The 21,977-nt window shown below is 55.3% G+C and overlaps 1 protein-coding gene across 6 annotated transcripts; it reads right to left on the bottom strand.

The window, feature by feature from the left end:
- Positions 1 to 407: 407 nt before the first annotated feature.
- MAP7D1 (MAP7 domain containing 1) lies at positions 408 to 21,888 on the bottom strand. Of its 6 annotated transcripts, XM_069479762.1 has the most exons (18): positions 21,619 to 21,888; positions 9,471 to 9,815; positions 9,202 to 9,270; positions 8,161 to 8,324; positions 7,304 to 7,418; positions 5,787 to 5,897; positions 4,499 to 4,621; positions 4,245 to 4,402; positions 4,001 to 4,146; positions 3,060 to 3,388; positions 2,596 to 2,773; positions 2,366 to 2,504; positions 2,163 to 2,267; positions 1,900 to 1,953; positions 1,682 to 1,724; positions 1,486 to 1,576; positions 1,176 to 1,369; positions 408 to 1,003 (listed from the first exon to the last, which is right to left on the bottom strand). In XM_069479762.1, the coding sequence occupies exons 1-18, from the start codon at positions 21,662 to 21,664 to the stop codon at positions 993 to 995; spliced, it is 2,421 nt and encodes an 806-aa protein (XP_069335863.1). In that variant the 5' UTR covers positions 21,665 to 21,888; the 3' UTR covers positions 408 to 992. The 6 variants fall into 6 exon arrangements, with proteins under 6 accessions (XP_069335863.1, XP_069335858.1, XP_069335860.1 ...); XM_069479757.1 differs by having other exon boundaries at positions 1,682 to 1,727; positions 4,245 to 4,621; XM_069479759.1 differs by having other exon boundaries at positions 4,245 to 4,621.
- Between the last annotated feature and the right edge of the window lie 89 nt (positions 21,889 to 21,977).

The following is a 21,977-nucleotide window of genomic DNA, read 5'->3' as shown; positions in this document are numbered from 1 at the left end:
CTGGGGCTGGCTCCACCTCCACTGAAGCACCGGGTGGCATGTAGGAGGAAGATGGCTGCCTGAACAAATCGGGATTCTGTTTGGAATGAGGAAGGGGCGATGGGAATGACTGCTGAGAGTCTGTGATGCTCACACACTGGACCATAAACTCTGCAAGGGCAGAGGCTGCATCTTTTCCTACTATTGCATCCCCAGTGTGTAGCTCACTGTCTGGTACAGAGTTAATGCAACAATATCTGTTGAATGAATAAATGAATGAATTCATTTGACCACAGGGCAGGGGGGCCAGAACTGGTACCCCAGGTGGGATAGATATCCCTTGGCTCTAGGCTCCTTCAGTTCTTAGAACTCAGGAGGCCACATGCTCCCACCTCCACCACCAGCTCCAAGAACAGACAGGATTGGCAGAATTATTCTCACTTTATTTCTGGAGACGTTTGATCAGATGCAATAACACTGATTCCAGGCGAGGGCGAGGGGATGAGTACCCCTGAAGTAACCAGTATCCTGTGGCCCAAGGTGCCCCCCAGCCCCAGACCTGGGTTCCCCCTGTTACAGTTAAATAGAGAGAGTTAGATCTCCCCAGGGAGCCTTGAGGGGAGGGTCTGCCTCCTGCACCCACCCTCTCCACACAGAGGAGTCTGAGCACAAGCTATTTACAGTATTCACATCCACTGTACCCCACCAAACCAAGGCAAATGCTACAGGCGGCCCTTCCCCAAGGGAGGAGGCCAGAGAGGCTGTGAGTGTATGTGTGTGTATGGGGGAGAGGGGATGTCCGCGCATGTGAGCACACGAATGCACTGAGGGGCAGGGTCTGGCTCCAGCCAAAGAGACATCAGTCTATAAGGTGCAGATTAAAAACAACAGAGAGGACCCACCCCCAGGGGCCCAGGCCACTTCCATCTTTGTTGTCTCTTTCTCCTCCAGACATCCTGGTAGATGATGTAGAGGAACTCTCACAGCTGTGCCCAGATCCAAGGCAACCCCTCTTAAAGGACTTCTGGGGAAAAAGGGGAAGGGGAAACAGTCAGGACAAACCATGCCCCCAAGCCCGTCTTCACGGTGGAGCAGGAGAGGGCCTCTGGCAGGGCTAGAAGAAGAGAGGGCAGGGCTGGAGAGTCCAGGGAGGGCTATGGGAGGGATGGGTGGGGACTGGGAAACAGTGGCCCTACCTGTGACCTGCGGGGGCTGCACCACAGCTTTCTTGAGGAAGGCTTCTGCCTCTGCAAAGGGCAGGAGTGCCTCTGGTGTTCGCCCCAGACTCTTGTCCCCAGAGGGTCCCTTGGGGGAGAAGCCATTCTCCTGGTGTGCAGGGAGAGGCTGCAGGCCATTCACCAGGGACCCTGGCAACTCCTTGCTTGGCAGGCTGTGGATGCAGGGGCCAAGGCTCAGCACCTCGCCTCCCATAAGGCCCAGGCTACCCCACAGCTCCAGCTGGAGCCTGCCTCCCTGCTCGGGGTTCCTGGGATTGGAAGCTGGTACCTCCACTGCGGCTCCTGGAGGGCCGGCTCCTCTTTCTGCACAGCCTCCTTCTGCAGCTCCGACGGCAGAGCCTCCCCAGCTTTCGCAGGGTCTAGCACAGGGAAGGAATGGCCGTCAGGCAGGGGCTGACGAGAGGGGCCAGGCTGGAGGATGAGGGTGACGAAGCGGATGGAGACTGAAGGGATCAGGGCTTTACCTGGGCTGGAATTATTGGTGTCGGCCTCCTTTCTATCCTGCTTCTGCTTTGAAAAGGAAGAGCAGTCAGGCTCCAGGGATTTATGGACCCAGCCCACAACGGCACTGACTCCTCTCCCGGAGCCGGCCCCTGAGCGGCCTCCCTACAGCCTCTCCCCACAGCACCCCAGCCTCCTTTAACGCCCCAGCCCCACTCCCACCACTGCCTGGGGTCCTGACCTTGGTTTCCGCAACTTCCGACTTCCGAGTCCTCTTCATTATCTCCTCCAGACGCTGTGTGGAGGCCCCATCAGTAAGGCTCGCGCCCCACCTCATCCTAAACCTCTCGCCAGCCAGCCCCGTCCCGGGAGTCTCCAGGCCCTCCCAGTTCATACCCACCCTTTCTCCGCCAGGGTCCAGAACCTGCCCCAGCAGCTCCTGTAGCCCAAGGCCCCGCCCACTGGCCCCGCCCCACCAGCCCCGGGAACTGGAGCCCCGCCCACCTGTCTGCGCTCCTGCCGCTCCTGCTTCTCCCGCTGGAAGTGCTTTTCCCGCTCCAGGCGCTGCCGCTCCGCTTCTTCCCGCGACCGAGCTTCGGCCTCCTCTTTCTGCCAAAGACCCCGTGAGCGCTGGGCCCGCGACGCCAGCCTCCCTCCCGGCCAGAGGCGCCCGCGCCCGACCGGCTCCCGCCCGCCCGCCGGGGCACCTGCTTCTGCAGCCGCTCCTGCTCCTCCTGCTCGGCCTGCGCCTTCTCTCGCGCCTCCTGCTCCTCCCGCCGCCGGGCCTCGGCCTCCCGCTCCGCCCGGGCCTCGGCCTCCCGCGCCAGCTGCTCCTCTCGCATTCGCCTGGGTGACAGAGGAAACTCAGCTCAAGCTCGGTTCCGCGCTTCCCCTCCAGCGGCCATACGACCCCCTCATTCCCCGAGGGCACACTCACTTGTCCCTTTCTGCCTGCAGCCTCCGCTCCTGTTCCTCGCGCTCCCGCTGCTCCCGGGCCTGGCGCCGCTTCTCAGCCAGGAGCCGAGTAGCTTCTTCTCGGTCTGTGGTGCCGGCCATTGGTTTGCTAGGGGTCACCGGGGGAGCAGGGGCTGGGGGTGAGGTCAAGAGAGCAATATCTGGAGGGGGATCCAGGACCAGGAGTCAGCACTCGCCCACACAGGCATCTCCACCACCCCAGCATGCCCCCCACTTTCCTGGTCCCCAGGGTGACCCACCCACTGAGTTCCTGCCATCAGCTCAGGGTGGCCTGTGTTCTGGGCCTGGACCTACGGAGAGCAGGTCTCTTCCTGTCTCCTGACACCCAGTCCCCAGACATCGCTGGTGGCTCACACCCCTGCCTACCTCCCCCAACAGCCAGAGCTGGCTGCTCGCCCCCTGCCCACCCCCCCTCTTCAGGCCCACCTGCGGGGCTCTCCGCTGTGGGCGGCTCCTTCTGGGACAGAGCTGGGGTGGGTGAGGGCACAGGCGAGGGCGCTGGTGAGGCTGGGGCTGCCGGCTCCCTCTCATCGCTGGCCTTGCTCCTGCTGTGGTTCTTGTCCTCAGGCCCAGCCACGCTCGGGCTCTCCTTTGCTTCCTCCTTCCTGCGGACCCGACCCTTGGGTGCTGCCGTGGTGCCTCGCGGGGATGGTGGTTTTGGAGGCAGAGCATGGCCTGGCCCTGGGCTGGGGCAAGGGGAGGCAGGCCTATGCCAGGATGTGGAGGGAGAGGATGGCCGGGCCTTGGATTTGGGGCTGAGAGAAAAGGGAAGAGTTAGGGCTTGGAGGCAGGCGCACACACACATACATACACACGTGCTCTGGGCATTTCACTTCCTCAGGGAAGTGCACCCTCCCCCCCCAAGCCTAGGTCAGCACCCCTCTATATGCTCTCACAAAACCGTATCATTTCCTTTTAGAGCATATATCCCAGTTTGCAATTACATATTCATGAAATTCTTTGATTAATGTAGCCTGTAAGCTTTTTTTTTTTACACTCTCAAAGATGGTAGAGAGCAGACCGCTCCAATAGGGAACAGTCCTTAAGCTTAGTAAGAGCAAAAACCGGGCCGTTTAGCCCAAAGTGTCCTCAGCTCCTGGAATACTACCTGGCAGGTCTGTTCATTCAGTAGGTATTTACTCAGTGCTTACCAGGTGCCAGGCACAGTTTTAGGGGCTGGGGCACTTCAGTAATCCAAACAGTCAAAAAAACAAAATAAAACAAACCCCACACATACAAAAAGGAAAAGAGAAAAACTGCCCTCAAGGAACTTTCACTGTAGGCGTGGGTGCCCAACAGATGTTTGTGAATAAATGCACGAACGAATGAATGAGTGGCCTGGTGAGGCGCAGTCCCTGCACGCCCACCTGAGCTCAGAGGCGGCGCCGGCCGAGAGGCGAGGGCGCGGGGAGGCGGGCAGCGACTGGCGCTTCTTGAGGCTGCGCTCCCTGGCTAGGGCGCTCTTCTCCTTCTCGTTTTCCCGCTCCTTGTCCTTCTTCTCCTTTTTCTGCACCTGGCAGGGAGGGACGGGAGCCGGGAGGGGGAGCAGAGGTCAGCGGCGCCGCGCTCCCTGGGCCTGGGCTGCCTGTCCCCACCCGCGCGGCCACTCACCGGCGAGGCCTCGGGCCGGCGGCGGACGGGAGCGGGGCTACCCCCAGCGCTGGGCTTGCGGCGCTCCCCGGCGGGGGCGCAGCGGTGCGCGCTTCGCGGAGCGCTGCACGGCGGCGTCAGGGGACTGGCAGAGGCCGAGCGCGGGCACACGGGCACGGCTGCAGAGGGATGAGTGCGGTCGGGGTGCGGCCCAGGTGTCAGGCTCGCCCCTGCCCGGCCGCGCCTGTAGGCTCTCCCGGAGTCGCCGCCCCTACCCTGGTCCCGGCCATTTCGGGGCAGTGTGACCGCGCTGCGACTGCGAGCCAGGAAGGAGAGGGTGGGCGTCATCAGACGATCCACGATGCTGCTCTCCCATGCGCTCAGCTGCAGGCTGCGATCTAGGGGGAGAATGCCAGGCAATCGGGTCACCGCAGGAGGCAGGCAGAGGCTGTAAGGCAGAGACCAGGAACCATACCCACGCGGAGCCAAAGGAGTCTCACCCGGGAGGACGCTTCCCCCACAATCACATGCCGGACACACTTTTTCTCCCTGAGATCTGCACCTCCACTGCAGACCCAGGCAACGACACTTCCCAGAGCATCATCATGCATCACTTGAGGGTCCCCTCCTACCACTCTCCCCAGGTGAAAGGGCTCTGAACTGTGTGTATAGGAAGGAGCCATCCAGGATTAGTGGAAGACCCAATTGTCCTCTCCCATGTCCCAGTGTAGGGCCCTGCCCTTCCTGCTTTCAGAGGCTGGCTTGGTGGAGGCATGCTCCCATGGATTTGGGACAGTGAGGGTCCTTGTGCTCATATGACCCAGCTTTTAGGAGGCCTGTGCCAGGGAGAGGTTGCTGGGGGGCCTGCCTGCCCTAGGCCACCCTGCGCTGTCCTCTCAGCTGCTGGGTTATTTTTAAGCCTCAGTCAGGTGGGGTTGGTGCAGCAGCTGATTTGGTTTGGTTGCTAGGCAACAGAGCAACCAAACAAAAGCTAGAGAAACTTATAAATAACTCCTACCATGGCTCCTTCACATGTGAGTACCAGAGGATGGTGGGAATGCAGGGGCTGTGCCACCCTGGTTGGCCACAACTCTGGAACCAGCCAAGGCCATGGCTGGGGCTCTGAAGGCAGGGAGGGCAGGATTACATGGGCCCTCCAGGGTGGAGCCAGAATAAGCACCCAGGCCAGTCTGGCACATGGTGACAATGCCACCTGCCTAAGGTTGGCCCAGGCCAGCTGGCTGTGGTTGGAGATAGGCTGCCTGCCCATTCCCACCCCCAGCCACCACCCCCAATTTGCTCTTGAGGCCCCAGTAAGACTTTCAGCATGCTCAGGCATTGTCCTTTGTCTATGTTCTTCTCTCCTACACGGCACAACTCTGTCCTCAGGGTCCAGACCCAAATGCCGGCTCCCCCGAGGGGCACAGAGCCCCGGAAAGCGTAGAGTAGGGATGGGGACCTGGAGTATGTGAGGGCTCCAGGGACTTGGTGTTCTTGCTGAGGAGGAGGCTTGGTGGGAGCTACAGGGGGCTCTGGAGGGGGAAGGGCTGGGCCTTCTCTTACTTCTACTGGGGGAGTTCCAGAGCGTGGCAGAGGACTTTGAGAGCCGCTTGTTGATTATAGAGTCCACGTGTTTGGGCAGGTTTACTGCCGACACGGAGCACCTGCTCCCACCTGGAGGGGAAAAGACACGGCATTAGGGCCGGGCCGAACAGGAGCCAGGGGGGGCACTGAGGCCTTCCATGCAGGATGCTCCAAGGGCAGCGTGGGGGAGGGAGGAGTGGGCAGGCTAGGATGAGGAGGGGGAGGCAGACTTGGCCCTGGGGGAGGGAGGGTTGGGGTAGGTGCCCAGAGACAACCTGGGTTGGGGGAGCCGACGGAGAAGAAACAGAGGGAAGAGATGAGTAAAACTAGAGAAACTACAGCCTTCCTGGCCAGACCAAAGGAAGCCATTCCCTAGGGCTGGGTGCTGCAACCCCTCCCCACAACCACCCAGCATTGGCACTTGCTGACACTGCCCAGCCAAGACGCTATGGATACAACACACCCACATACTAGGACAAATGCAAAGACGTTCCTAAACCAAAGAACCCACATAGTCACAGTCACTTGCACAAATCCACATATTCATCCAGACATACAAAGACAAAGACATGCAGACACAGGCATATAGAGTGGCAGATAACTTAAGCATGCACACATGTGTGCAGACATGCACAGATACAGAAACACAAACACTAACAGACCCGGATGCACACAAGGCACAAACACATTGAAGCAACCTTATCATGATATTTGTAACAGCTAACATTTGCTGATGCTTACCATGTGCCAGGCACTGTGCTGGGCACCACACACGTTACCTCATTTGATCTTCCAAACATCTATCTACAACCTCAGAGGCAAGTAGCATTGTCATCCCCATTTTACAGATGAAGAAAGGGAGATGTCACGAAGTTAAAGGTCAAGCCCTGGTCAGGTGCCAGAGCTGGAACCCAAGTCTGTCCGACTTAGGGACCTTCACTGAGGTACACAAGTCACAAACACACCAAAGCAAACACTTTAGGACACACGATGCACAGATCCATGAGCACATATACCAAAAGAGACACAGCTGGAAATACTGAACCTTGCCATTGCATAAAGACATCCAAACACAGTGGTACATACATGCCAGCAAAGAATCAGACCAAAATCCATGATGGCCCTATGTGAAGAAAACTCAGAGACAAAAATCTACCTTCCAAGACAAGCAGTGACAGTTTTCTTTAAATATCCAGTGTCTGCTGGGCATTAAAGTTCTCTTTTACATATCATCAACTAATAATAATTAACAGAGCAAAGAAGGCTAACCCTAAAATGACAAAGGTTTGAAGTGAAAACCAAATGGAGAGAATCCATCTCTGATTTGATAGTGGAAGTCCTAGGGAAGGGACAATTTGGTTTACAGACCATTCTATAAGACACAAGTCAAAGCAAGGCACACCTGCTGCCCAGAGCTGTCAGCTCCTTGTTCCCTTCCCCCACTTGCCAGATCCCACCCCTGCCCACCCATCCACCAGCCCATCCAACCCACTCACTGGTCTTGTGTCCCGGGGAGCTGTGGTGCAGGGCCCCTGCCCAGGACCAGCGCTGCTGCCGGATTTCAGCCCATGTCTTCTTCACTGACCGTTGGATGGCTGCTTCATAGCGCTCCTGGGAGGAGGTGGGGACAGGAGAGAGGTCTGGGCTCAGAACATTCATCATACCTGAGATAGAGCCCCTTCTCCCTCCTATGACAATGCCTCCTCCCCTCCCTTCCCCCCAGAAGCTTTTCCTGACTCATTGCAGGTAACCAAGGTTACCGAATCCTTGCTATGATTAAGGACCACGTGCAACAGATCCCTTTTGACTTGTTCTTGGGAAGCTTTTCACTGTTCCTGAGTCATTTCCTGGGTGTATAAGTTGCTTTTCTGAGGATGGGCTTGGACTGGACACCCCCTGCCTGAGACTCCCGGGCAAGGCCATGTCCCCCTGACACTAAGGGTTCTGACCTTGGAGCTGTGTTTTCCATTCAGCCTGAAAGCCCCAGGTAGGGCCAAGCCACCATCTCCTTCATTTCCTCACCAGTGCTCAAGCCAGGGCTTTACCCATGTGATAGAGCTAGGCACACTCAGACACATATGTGCGTACATACAAACACAGACACTCGGGGCACGTATACAATTACAGGTACCGACAGCTCAGTCACAGGGGCCTACAGACGCACGTGTGAAAGCAAATGTGTCTGCAGTTCACAGATGCCCAAACGTTGTAACACAGGGACACAAGTGTGGATGTGAACGCAGATAGGACCACATGGACACGATAACACAGAGGCATGAACGCAGGTGTGCATATACGCTTCACTAGCATACAGACATCTGCGTACACAGATCTACGCAGACCCATCCCGCACCTTGTTTTTCTCGAGCTTCTGCCGCTGCCGCTCCTCCAGGGCTGCGCGGCGTTGCTCGGCTTTAAGCCGCTGCTCCTCCAGCCGCCGCCTTCGCTCCTGGAGCTGCTTCTCCCGCAGCGCCTTGGCCTTCTCCTCCTTCTCCAGCCACACCGCCTTCTTGGCAGCTATGGGAAAAGGAGCCCCGTGTGTGAACGGTTCTGCATCGCCTCCAAGTGGCCATCCCTGTTTACCCCAGCCCTGCGTGGGTCTTTCTCCTGCCTGCTTAGGTGGAGCCTCCACTCTCAGACACCCCCGTTAAATTGAGGGGCTTCCTGAAGACAGGCCTCAGGAGACTATTCTCCCCCACTAGCCTCATGGTCTCTCAGGACTGAAAGAGAAATGACTGCTTTAGTGCAAAATCCCCATCTGAGTTGGGGGGCTGCTGGACAGATGTCCACATACTATGATTAAGAGCATGGGGTCTGGGGTAAGGTGAGGCTTCTGGGTCTGAATCCTGACTACTCCACTGGCTGTGTGGCTTAGGCAAATGATAAATGATTAAATGATTTCTTTCTTTCTTTTTTTTTTTTTTGAGACAGAGTCTTGCTCTGCCACCCAGGCTAGAGTACCACGGCGTCAGCCTAGCTCACAGCAACCTCAAACTCCTGGGCTCAAGTGATCCTCCTGCCTCAGCCTCCCGAGTAGCTGGGACTACAGGCGCTCACCACCACGCCTGGCTAATTTTTTCTATTTTTAGTAGAGACAGGGTCTCACTCTTGCTCACGCTGGTCTCGAACTCCTGAGCTCAAGTAATCCACCCACCTCGGCCTCCCAGAGTGCTAGAATTACAGGTGTGAGCCACCGCGCCCGGCCTAGGCAAATGATTTCATCCCTCTGAGCCTCTGTTTCCTCCTCAAAATGGGTTGAGAGGATTCAACGAGATAATGCACGCACTGCACTTAGCACACATAATTAAGTGTTCCAGAACTGTTAGTATTATTAATAGGATGTTGATGGTGGTGATGATGATGGTGAAGATGATGCTGCTTCCCACTCACTCACCCAGGTACTTGGCCCGCTCTTCTCGCCGCTCCTTTGCCAGCTTGTGTCTCTCTCCTGCCTTCTTCACGTCTTAGCAGAGGGAACAAGAACAGACTGCTCAAAAGGCTGTCTCCCAACTGGAGTCAGTCTCTCGGCCCTCCCTCCAGGCCTTACCCCCATCCTTTCCCCATCTCCTCTAGGGCAAAGGAGATTTCCCTCAGGGGGTATCATCCAGCACTAGGACCCTGAACCAAGGGGTTTGGGCCCAGGACTGGGGACATCACACATACCTTGCTTGGTAGGAGGGCTGTCAGAGGTTGGCACTGTCGTTGGGGATGGCTGGCTGCTCCTTCGAGGAGGCCTGGCATCCCGTGGGCCTGTGGCTGGTGGGGTGGGTCCCCTGCTCTTTGCTTCTGAGGAGGGGGATGCTTCCTGTGGAGGGGCTGGCCTGGGCATGACCTCCCCTGGGGGACTCTCTGGTTCCAGTGGGATCTGCTTAGAGCTAGTGGCATTCTTCAGGGCAGGAGGAGTGTCCGGGGGAGTGTCGGGGACCAGGGCTGACATCGGTGGAGGTGGCGGGGAAGGGTCACCTTCTGGAGAAGGTCTTGGCTCTGGGGGGGTCCTGGCTACCACAGCTGAAAGACAAACACAAGAGGAGAAAGGGTCAGTCTGTACACCTGTGCCATCAGTTCAACACACGGCTGTCTCCCTTGTACAACTGACTTATTCATTCATTCATGTGTGTTTATTGAGTTCTTTCTATGTGCCAGGCCCCGTTCCAGATACTAATGATATAATGGTGAGAAAATAGCCATGATCCCTGTCTCTGTGGAGCTCACCCTCTGGTAGGGCAGACGGACAAATAGCTAGGCAATTACAGTGGAGAATAAATACCATGTCTGGGGGCAGCACAACCCCCCCCTACACTTGGGGGGTTCCTGAAGAAGTAACAACCAACCTGAGATCCAAAGGGTGAGCTGGAGTTGGCAAAGCAAAGAGAAGAGCATATGCCAAGGGGCAGAAAGGAGCAGGATATATTGGAAAAGCTGAGAATGATTTTATAGCACTTACTGGGTGCACCAAATGGTAATGATCTGTTTCCATGTCTGCCTCCCTCACCTTTCTGCTTTACCTCTGGGACACAGTGTCCAACCCAAGGCCTGGTTCACGGAGGGGGCTAGTGCTGGGCACGGGGACTGACCAAGAGGCAGGACATAAACATGGGCTCAAGTGGGATGCTCTGCTGCTAAGATCCTGAAGGGGTGGGCAACCAGCTATATCCACTGTGTAATTTTTTTTTGCCCAGTCACACCCAGATTTCTTCTTTTAGGACATGCATATTCCAAGAACCCTGTAAAAGACACCAAAGTGCCAAGTAAGGAAGCCACATGATTTGGCACATATTCATATGTGCCCATGTACATTGTGGGGCAGTTGAAAGACAGGCTTCGGAGTCAGTCACATGAGGGCCCGATTCTGATTTCACCACCCCAAGACAGGAAAAGGCTTCCTTCCCCAGCAGGTAACCTTGGACAAGCCATTCAACCTCCCTCAGCCTCAGTTTTGATGTCTGTAAAATGGGGATAATGGGCCCAAGCCAGTAGGGATGTCGGTAAAGTGCTTGGCACAATTCCCAGCAAACAGCACTTTGCTCCCTTTCCCTGTTGGTCTTATGAAGCCTCCAGGTCTCCCAGAGAGAAGCCTCTGCACACTGAGCCCTGGTGTCATCTGCTGCTACCCTCCAGGCATTGAGGGGATCGGTGGGAACACAGCCACCAACCGGGCTTAGGGAGCAGGGCCTGGGTCTGTGGGAGGTACTTCCAAGGAAGCATTTTCCACTCTTAATGGTGCCTCCATCAAACTAGGTCCTCTGTTCTGGGAACTCTGGGCCTCTCAGGATCTGCAAACTCCCCATCCCTCTGAGTGACAACGTGTGTACGTGGAGGGGGCACCCCCAAGGGGCACCCCCACGGAACTCTGGGCACCTTCTTCAAGGAGTCTAGTGGTTGGTCTGGGCTCTGCAGCCAGACTATTTGAATATGAATTCTGGCTTCCACACTAACTGTGTGTCCTTGGACCAGTTACAGACCCTCTCTGTGCACAGCTCCTCTTCTATAAAATGCAGATATTACCTATCTCACAGTATTGTGATGAGCATTAGTTATAATAATAACCATTGACACTTATATGTTTAGTAAGAGCTTCCTGTGTGCAAAGCATTTTTACACATATCAGTTTTAATCTTCACAGACAATACTTATGAAGAGGGTGCTATAAATATCTCTTTCATACAGATGAGGACAGTAAAGCAAAAAGAGGTTAAATGAAGTAATTTGAAGTCACTCAGCTGGTAAGTAAAGGAGCCTGAACTTGAACCCAGTGGCTGTCACCAGAGCCCATGCCCTTTCCCATTCCACCCCTGCCTCTGCTGAAGGCAGTATGAGGGAACAGGTGTTTACACAATGACACTTTCGGAGGTTCACACTGGTACCCCTCATTCCTTCCCTGTCAGCTTCCTGGGCTCCAGGCAAGAGCCCCAGCCCTGTCTCCCCAGTGACTCCTCCCACTCTGCCAGCCCCTAGGCTCCATGACTGGCCACCCAGCTCTCCCCGTACCAGCACAAGACGGCTCCCTGGTCACTGCCACTCTATTTCCCAGCCAGCTGCAAACTCCTTTCCTAACTCCAGTGGTCAAGAAATGTGGCAACCATTTAGTGCGTGCTTACTTCCCCACTAACTGAGCAGTGCACCCTGCCTCCTCACAATTCTGAGAAGCAGAGATTCTCATCCCCATTATACAAATGACATAATCAAGGCTCACCCAGCTAAGTGATTTGCCCAGGGTCGAAAAACTAGTATGTGGCAGAGTCAGAATTTGAACCCAAGACTGTCTGAGGCCAAAGCGTGGGTGAGTAAGTACTAAGCTTAAAGGCTGAGGGTGAGGTCTGCTTATTGCCATTCTCCAAGCATCTGTGCGTGCTGTAGGTGTTGCAAGGAAAACCGGTAGGCAGGTATTTGTCTACGCCTAGGCAAATCACACCCACCAGGCAAGACTGAATCCCCAACTAGGTCCCAACCAGCCATGTGAAGGGAGGTTGGGAGTGGGTAGAGTGAGGCCTGGAAGAAACCTGTACCTGGGCACCAGATGCAGTGGAGCAGGAAGGTCATAGGCTTCAGAGTCAGGCCTGAGTGAGGATCTCAGCTCTGGGTGGACCTCTGGGTGCAAACTCTGAACCTGTCTAAGCCACAGATCCCTTACCGAGTCTTTGGTTCAGATGGTAAGTAAGCAGCACCTGCCCTGAAGAATTTGCTCACTTCTCCCCATCACTGCCAGAAGGGCCCAGTTTGGCCAGGCCTCCGCCCCCACTGCTCTGCAACATCACTCTCCTCAAGGATACCGATGATCTCCATGCTGCTAGACCCAGCGGCCAGTGTGTCGGGCCCCGGCTACTAGACCTATTAGCTACATTTGCCACAGCTGATCCCTGGGTGCTCCTTGAAACACTCCCTTCACTTGGCTTTGGAGACAACGCATTCTCCTGGTTTTCCCTCCACCTTGTTTGCTGGCTGTGACTTCTCAGTCTTCTCTGCTGACCCCACCTAACCTCTCCATGCTGGCGTGCCCCAGGGCTCAGTCGAGGACCTCGTCTCTTTTCTGTCTACACTCACTCCCTCAGTGACCTCATCCAGACTCACAGCTTTAAATGCCATCACTCTGCTGACGACAATCAAATTTGTGTCTCCAGCCCAGACCTCTCCCTTGAGGCCCAGTTTCGCTCCATGCAACTCCCTACTTGCCACCCCTGGGTGTCTCACAGATGCCCCCAATTTAACCTATCCCAAACAGAGCTCCTGATCTTCCCCCAAAAGCCTACTCCTCCCTCGGTGTCCCCATCTCAGTTAATGGCAACCCCATCTTCCAGTTTCTGAGGCCTTGGAGTCATTTCAGGCTCTCTTCTTACCTCATCCCCTTCATCAGTAAATCCTTTTGGTTTTACCTTCAAAACATATCCCGAATTCAATCACTTCTCACTATCTCCACTCCTGTCACCTTGGTCAGAGCTTTACTCTCAGCCCCAATAAAAGACTCCCTGCTCCCATTCTTTGTCCCCTTTTGGTCCTTTCTCAACACGGCAGCCAGAGTGATTCTGTTCAAAAATAAGTCAGATCATGTCACCCCTCAGATAAAATGCTCCAAGGACTCCCCATCGCACAGGGAGGAAAAACCAAAGTCATCAGTCACCACGGCCTGCAAGGCTCCCAGATCCTGACCTCTTGGACCTCATCTCCTCCTCTTCTCCCCTGCTCAGTCTTCCGGCCACTGCGTCTCCAGGGTGCCGGGCAGGCTCCTGCCTCAGGGCTCTGCACTGGCTGTCCCTCAGCGGGGAATTCTCTGACCCCAGATTCTACATGCCTCATCCCCTCACCTGCTTCAGGTCTTTACTTCTCAAGGAAGCCTTCCCTCACCCCCTATTTAAAACTACAGACAGTTGAAGTCTCCCTCCCTTTTCCAACTGTTATTTTTTCTTTTCCAACTCTTATTTTTCTCCATAAGCATTAACACATTTTAACACTATCTTCCACTGCTAGAATATAATCTCCATGAGGGCAGGAATTTTTGTCTGTTTTGTTAGCTGGTCCATCTCTGGGGGCAACACAGCCTGGCACATATGTGCTCCATAACTATTCATTGCATGAAGAAATGAATGAACTCCACTGATAATATCTGATAGCAGATATTATCATCATCATCATCACTTCTCTTACCTGGATGACTACAAAGTCCTCCCATTGCTCTACCCCACCCTTTCCCACTCTGTGCTCCACTGAGCAGCCAGAGTAAATGCAAATCTGATCATGGTATTCTTTCGCCATCTGAAACCTCTCAGTGGTTTCCCATTGCTCTGAAGATAAAAACAAAATTCTCAAACCCAACCTACTAGCCCAGTATAATCTAAAGTCCCTTCCCCCCACCTCCTGCATCTCCTCTCCTACCCTACTCCCCACTTGTTCTCTGAACTCCAGCCACACCGACCTTCTTTTAATTCTGATAGCCATCCACATTCCCTCCTGCCACAGGGCCTTTGCATATACTCTTTCCTCCCTTTTCTTAGTTAATTCTTATTTACCTGGAGATCTTAGTTCATCAGGAAAGCCTTCCTGGGCTTGTCTGATCACAATAAACTCTTCCATTATATACAATCATGGCTTCAGGTGCCTTTGTTTGGAGCACTGTCACTGTTACAATTTTACACTTTCTTGTGTGCTTCCTTAGCTATTTATTGTCAGCCCCCTCTTAGACTTCGAGGAAGCCCTACCAGGGATGGGCCATGCCTGCTTTTCTCACCACTGCATCACCAGCAGCTACTACAGTGCCAAGTATATGGATACAGTCACAAAACACTGTTGAGTAAGAATAAAGTGTTAAACTATGAGGCCACCCTAGCCTAAAGCAGGTACCTACGGAAGATTTTTACTCTAATAAAGAGTAGATCAAGTGAGCAATGATGGTGCTACTGTACTCCAGCCTGGGCAACAGAGCAAGACACCCTCTCCAAAAAAAAAAAAAAAAAAAAGAATAGATTCATGTGGCAATTGATTGCAAAGGGACAAACACTTGAAGGGAAGCAAAACAACTCCTTCTTGGGAGTTTGGGCAGCTTCCTAGACTAAGCCACTCAGGTAGAAGTTAATAAAAATAATAATGAGTGTTTACTCCAGCAGCTCAACAAGAAAAACTTCTTTAAGAGGCAAATGGGATGTTTGGAACTCCTCTTGCAACCTGGCAGACTACTGACCCTGAATATTTTCTTCAGAATTATGCCAACCCTGATGAAATGTCATTGGGACAGTGTTATCTGGAACAAATCATACTGAGCCAAATTAATTCCTTTGTTAATTATCTATACAGTATGGTTAATCTACTTCTGATTACTCCCATTTTCAATCACCCAATGTGATCCTTTGGCTACTTAATTTTATCTTATTTTTGGTCTATTCCAGATTGTGAGGTCTTAGCCACTGCCAGTTTTATTTTGCTACCCTGATATCTACCAGAAGTATTTGTTAAGAACTGGATAAGAGACAGACAGTTTGTATTTATTTCTTGGCACAAGGAGCATTAGCAGGCCAAAGGTGCAGGAGCTGGTTGCATTGTGGGGTCAAAAAGTTCTGTCTTCCCAAGAGCCCTAGGAGGGACTGCACCTGGGGTCTGCGGGAAGGTCAGGGCCAACTCTCTCAGAGGGGCCGTCACATGTGTCAGGGTGCTAACTCCCCATCTCCACCCTCTGGGACCTGGCAGACCTTTCCTTTCCTTCCTCCCTCCTCCCACTCCAACAACTCCAACTGGGCCAAATATTCCTCTCACAGAACTGATAACTCAGTCTAGCTTTTTCTAGTTTGCTGGCCACCCCTGCCCCCATCAGTGAGAGCTCATCGAGAGAAGAGACTGGGTCTTAGTCCTTTTTGTAGCTCCAGAGCCTTAGACAGGACCTGCCTGGCACAGAGTAGGAGTTCTGCTGAATGAATATCTGAGTGGGTGGACGGATGGATGTGGGTCCTATAAAAAGCGACCTAGCTAGCACACAGTCAGACCCCGAGCTGCTCCAAAGCCTAGTCTTTCTAAACCCTAAATGCTGTGACCATGTCAGAGGCCTGCGTGTCCCCTGCCAGCTCCTAAGCCCAAGAAAGGGAAACAAACTGATTTACTGAAGCCCTACCATATACCATTATCTCATTTAATTCTTATGACCACCCTAAGGAAAGTACTATGGATGGCCTCCAGTTCACAGCTCAGAAAACTGTTACTCAGACAGGTTAAGTGGATTGTTCATGTCAGTGTCAGAGGTACGATTTGAGCCCAGGGTTGTCTGATGACAAAACCCTTATGTCATGCTATTTTCGGGAGGCAGTCCCATCACCCCTCCCTGAGGTTCCTGCCTATTCCCTGAAGAAGGAAGTGACTCGGTGGTTCCCCCAGGGAGGTTCACCCCACAAAACTGAAGGGTGCAGGTGGGGCGAGCAGGCACTGAGCTCAGAGTGTAGGAATGCAGGGAAGGAGGCTCCTGCCCAGGCTGGCCACCAGGAGGCAGGAAGTGAGGCACCTGGGCAAGAGGAGGGGGAGAGCGGCCCACCTCCACGGGCAGAGCAAGGGAGTGCCCAGGTGAGAGCTGGGCGATGGTGCACAGACAGCACCCTGGGCGGAGAGCGTGGGGGAGGCAGAGAGGAGACAGGACAGAGATCAGCACCGCTAGCAAAAGCCCTCCTGGCTCCCATTGCAGCTTCTTAGGTGGCAACACTAGACCAGACAAATGAAGACAGGGAGGTAGGCAGAGGGCAAAGACATACGGCGAGACAGACATATACACACAACAGAGAGCATGCGAGAGCAAGCAGACAATGCAGACTGAGCCCACACTACAGCAGGAGACAAGACATTCTTTTTCGTCTCTCTCTCACACACACGCAGGATACAGACGTTATTGGGATTCAGAACTCTACACATATCCTGAGACAGTCACACACACACACACACACACACACACACAACACACAGAGCCAGGCACCCCCTGCGGCACAGACAAAGCCTCAGAGACACGTATAAGCGCACAAAGACACAATGTCCCCAGTAGATTTATACAGCCTCATTCAGGTCACTTCTGCCCTGCCCCAGAAGGGCACTCTTTACCTGGGCCCAGGGAAAGTCCGATTAACCACGGCGACAGCTAATGCCTTTGTCAGGCACAGCTAAATACTTTAAACTCATTAGTTCATTTAATCTTCACCACAATCCTATGAGGTAGATATTATTACCCCATTTTAGAAACGAGGAAGCAGATTCAGAGAGATTAAGACACTTGCTTAAGCCACACAGCTGGCAAGTAGCAAAGCGGGGGTTTGGACCCAAATCAGTGTGGCAGTCTTCACCCTGTCTGCTACCCACTGGGAGCAGCCTCCTGGGTTTCCTCTCCGTCTGGAGAGATCTGGGCTGGGAGAATGGGGGACGCCTAACCTTGGGGCCGGGACAGGAGGGACCCTTAGGGGGCAGCATTACTCCTGGCCTGGACAGAGCTGAGCCGGCTAGGAGCGGTGCAGGAGGAAGGGGGCAGCCTGCCCCAGCAGCTGGGCAGAGGGTGCTGGGGCCAGGCCACCGGCTTCTGAGGGTGATAAAGCCGGGAACCCAACTGAGACTGCAGATCTGAAGCAGCTCTCTGGCCGGGCTGGTGGCCATTGTTCCCGGCCTCCAATCAGGAGCACCCACTTCCTGTTATTTTAGGCGGCAGGAAATGACCCCATCCCGCAGCCAGGGCCCCACCACGTCCCTCCCTCAGCCCCAGCAGGGCTGCCCAGGCTGCTGCCCAGATGCTGAAAGCAGAGGCCCAGCCTCAGGCCGAGGCTTGGACATGGCCCACGCTGGACTGTCACCACCACCTGGGTCCAGGGCCTCCTTCTGGTCCAACTTGCTTAGACTCCAACCTGGCAAGATTCACAGGGGACCCAGGGCTCTGCTGGCTCTACCTCTGCCTGCCAGAGAAAAGATCATGGGGTCCCCAAGACCAAGAGGCCCACAGAGACCAGTCATGGAAGGTAAGCAGGCCAGAACCCATTACTGGCTGGCTTGGGCCATGATAATTCAGTACAGAGGTTTGGTGTGCAGACTTTTGAGTCAGACAGACCTGGGTTCAAATCCTGCCTCTGCCAGTTCCTAGCTGTGTGACTTCAGGCAAGTGACTTCATCTCTGTGAGGCTTATCTGTGAAATGGGGATAATACCAATCCCTACTCACGGGATTGTCGGGAGGAACACATGCGACAATGCACATGACGTGCTGAGCTTTGTGCCTGGCACAGAGAAGGATCTTAATAAGAGTGGGAAATAATAAATGGGAGATAACTCGATTCCCCAGAGAGTCTATACCTGGCCCACATCTTCCCCTCCTACAACTGATAGACGCACTAATGGTGGTGGCAATACCATGTTCCCTACCCCCTACCATGCTCTCTGCTCCCCTCCGGGCAGAGCTGCAGCTGAGAGGTGATGGAGCAAACACTGAAGGCTGTGCCTGGGGTGCCAGGCAGAGCTACCACCAGCCAACAAAGCTGCATTATCTAGGCCTGGCTGGTTGGCTCCCTCCCTAGCCCCAAGGCCCAGCAGGGACCCAAGGACATGGTTCCCAGCGGCTTGCCACCCACCTTCCAGCCTTGGGCAGACCTGAGACCTACCCCGAGGGCACGGTGCCACTCTAGTCTGGGCCCTGCTTTCAGCCCCTACCCCCTTCCCTCAGCCCTGACCCACCATCCTGGGAAGAAGGGGCTGAGCTGGCCCAGTGCCCCTTCCTCCTCATTTGCATATGCGTGACTGCACATTAGGGGCTCATTAGAGGCCTCATTATTGGGCCCACCAGCCCAAGGAGGGATTGGGAAGCTGTCAGTGGGAGGTGCCAGCCGGGCTGCCTGCTGTATGCATAGTCCATTGTGCCAGTCTCACCAACTTCTACTCATCCTTTCAGATCCACCTCAAATGCCTCCTCCTCTGAGAAGCCTTCCAAGCAGAGCCCACTGCCCACTGCATCACCATCGTATCTGGTTTCCCTGCAGTGAACAGATCTTCCTCCTGCACTGGGCTAGGAGCTCACCATGGGTAGGTAGGGACTCCGTCTGATTCACTTCTCTGTCATCCACACAGCACAGGGGTGCTGGACAGCCACTTGCACCCATTTTGTGGGTCTTCCCTCCTACGCCCACTGCCTCACTTCAGGTACAGGGGCCCTTCTGTTCCCCAGATGCACCTTGGCTCAAGTCTGTCTAGAACCCCCTTCCCCTGTCCTCTGCATTACATTTACCTCCTGAAATTCTAATCAATCCCATCTCCTCCCCAGGCCTCTGAAGGAACTAAAAATAATAACAAAAAACAGCTGGCGTTTATTGAGCACTAACTATGTAGCAGGGCCTAGGCTAAGTGTGTTACGTGTTCATCTAATTTAATGATCCCAATGTTTCTATGAGACAATTTCTAGCATTATTCTCATTGTATGGATGGGAAAACATAAGACTTAGATTAAGTGACTTACCTTAGGTAAGTTAAGAAGCAGAGACTTAAACTGTTTGATTCCAGAGTCTACATTCTCAAACTGACTCCCAATTCCTGCTCCCGTCCTTCCCCATACTTCCTACCTCCCTGCTGGCACCAGTTGCAACAGGGTAACCACAACAATGGTAATAACACTTTATTGCAGGTGTCTGGGTGTCTGTGTGCCAGGTTCCTTTAGTTACATCATCGCACACCCTCACATTAACCCCACAGGGTTGATAACACTACCCCCATTTTCCAGGGACAGAAACCGTGGCTCCAGGAGGTAAGTCACTTGGTCCAGGCCAGTAGCCAGTAAATGGCTAACTGTGATTTCCATCTAGGTCTTCTGACCCAAAAGTGGGCACCACACTTGTCCCCTACTCCGTGCTACCTCCTGTTACTGCGCAGTGTGCAAGTGTGCAAAGGGATCTCAGAGGGGGCAGAGATCAGATCATGTCACTTGCACTCGGGGTCTGGGAGCCATGCCTCAAACTCTCACAGGGCACATGCTGTGGGCCCGAAGCCCTTGCCTCATAGGGGACTCCTGTCACCTTCAACTCCTTTCTGTGTAGGGACTGGCCACCATCCTGATCCAGGTTCTCACGTAACTCCAACCAGACCCCTGTGCATAGAAGAGTCTTCCCCATCCAGGGCCCTGTGTACAGTCCCCCACCCCACCCAGGCCCCTAGTACAGCCAAGCATCCCGCCCATGCCCTCATATTCAGTCCAGGCATCCTATCCAAGTGCCCTAATATATACTGGCCACCACCCCCATTCAGACCCCTGTGTACACACCAGTGCTAGGGACCCTCATGTGCAGAGGGCCAGTAAGCAGATGGATGGACCCAGGCTGGGCTTCCCGGGGTGTCCCCTCTCAGTCTCAGCCTAGCCAAGACAGATCCAGGCACCCTTGTTCCCAACACAGCCTACAACCCTCCCTCAAAACCCACCAGTCTGGTGGTAGCCTCCCCTCAGTGAACTCCAGCACCTACACCCACACATTCTCAGGGAAGCACCCATGCTGGCATGGGGAGGAGCCCACCCACAGCCAAGCAGCCCCACCTTATCCTGAGCTCTCTGCACCCACAGATACTGTTTCACCCTGGGCCCACACCCCAGGGGACAGGGAGGTGACAGGATTAGGCTCAGGGACTCCATGGGGGTGTAGGGATGGGGCCACCTCTCCCCTGAGTCAGTGGGAACAGAACTTGGGTTCTAAGTAATCATGCTCTTCTCTCCCCTTCTAGGAAGAAAGAGAAATTGCCTCCCTCCAACACCAGGTCCAACCAGAAACCTGTCCCCACCCCCTCATCAGCTGCTCCCACATCCCAATGGGATTTGCAGGAGTCCTGGGCACTGGTGGTTACTGGAGTGAGGGGAGGGGAGCTTTGGTGGTGGTCTGGGGTGTGGGGAGGGACAGAGACACACACACACACACACACACACACACACACACACACGGGTGGGGGGGGAGGTATCCAAAGCCTCAGGCTGGGGAATGATGTGGCAGGTCCCAGAGGGAGCGCCGGCCTTGAGCTTTTACCTCATTCTCCAGTGAGATTCAGGCCCAGAGAGGCCGGGAAGGAGGGCGAGCAGGATAAGCAGATTTACGTCTGTCCCCCTCCTCCCCAAGTCGGGCTGGGTGGGCTCCGGAGTAGGCCTGGCTGCAGGGGAGGCGGCCCACTCCCCAGCTCCCGCCCTCGCCCCAAACAATGCCGCCTCCCCCTCCCCCTCGCCTTTATCCGGCGGGTTACTTGGCAGCCGCCGCTAGAGACCTCCCTCTCCTCTCCCCTCCCCTCCCGGCCGGCCCGCGGCAGCAGCAGGCCCTTTGCGCGGCAGCTGGACGGATGGGGTGGGGGCGAGGTCTGGGCCAGGGCCCGGGGGCGGGGGCACCAGGGCCTGGGCTTCGCTATGCCGGGCGCCAGGCCGGAGATTCCGGACCCCAACACACATTCAGGCTGGGGTCACACGTGCCTACGGGGGATGGGGAAGGGAACAGAAGCTCCAGCTCAGTGGAAGAGGATCTTCAGGGCCTGGGGTGGATCGGGAAGGGAGGTGGAGGCGGGGAAGCCGAGATGGCACTAAGCTGAGGCTGAAGGGTCACCGCACCAACTCCCCAGCCGGGTCCCCGCGGATCCCGACGCCCAATGAGTCCGGCGCAGGGAGTGGGGGAGGGGGCAGCTGTCAGAAGATGCGTCTGTAGCCCGGAGCCGCCGCCGCCGCCGCAGCAGCCTTTATTTTTAAACTTCCAAGTGGTCAGAGGGCGCGGCGGGGGAGGGGGTCCCCGCCCTGAGGCCGGCCTCATCCTCGGCCTCCCCGCGGCCCCACGACCTCCTCCCATCTCGCCTCCGCGTGGCTCCCGGCATACCTCGGGGTGCGCCCGGACCCAGCTCCGCATGCGGGCCGTTTTCCATGGCTGCGGCGTCAATAGGGGTCTTGGGGGGGTTTCAGCGGCGACGGCGGCGGCGGCCAGCGGCCAGGACAGGGGTCCCGCGGCGCATCACGCCCGGCCCGGCCCGGCGGGCAACGACTGGGAGGCGGGGGCGCTCCGGGCAAGGTCGAGGCTGGTGGCCTGCGAGGCTCGGAGTCGCCGGCTGTCCAGTGTCTGTCGGCTCCGGCCGCGGTCCTGCTCCCTACCCGGCGCCGGCCCAGTCCCAGCCGCGGCCCAACCCTATTGTACCGCCCGGGCTGGGCCTGGCCTCGCCACTGGCGCGTACCAAGTACGGG

The sequence above is a fragment of the Eulemur rufifrons genome, chromosome 8 (assembly GCF_041146395.1).
Source record: "Eulemur rufifrons isolate Redbay chromosome 8, OSU_ERuf_1, whole genome shotgun sequence".
In the NCBI taxonomy this organism is placed as follows: Eukaryota; Metazoa; Chordata; class Mammalia; order Primates; family Lemuridae; genus Eulemur; species Eulemur rufifrons.
The sequence above is the reverse complement of the archived record's forward strand: the minus strand, read 5'-3'. Positions and strand labels throughout refer to the sequence as shown.

Bases quoted from the DNA above. Each gene is read 5' to 3' on its own strand.
- MAP7D1 (XM_069479757.1), bottom strand. From the start codon at position 21,664: ATGGAAAACGGCCCGCATGCGGAGCTGGGTCCGGGCGCACCCCGAG. The intron at 5,898-7,303 runs GTGAGTGGGTTG...TTTCCCCTCCAG, and splicing joins CTCCCCGGGACACAAGACCA to GTGGGAGCAGGTGCTCCGTG. The intron at 3,389-4,000 runs GTGGGCGTGCAG...CTTTTCTCTCAG, and splicing joins GGCGCCGCCTCTGAGCTCAG to CCCCAAATCCAAGGCCCGGC.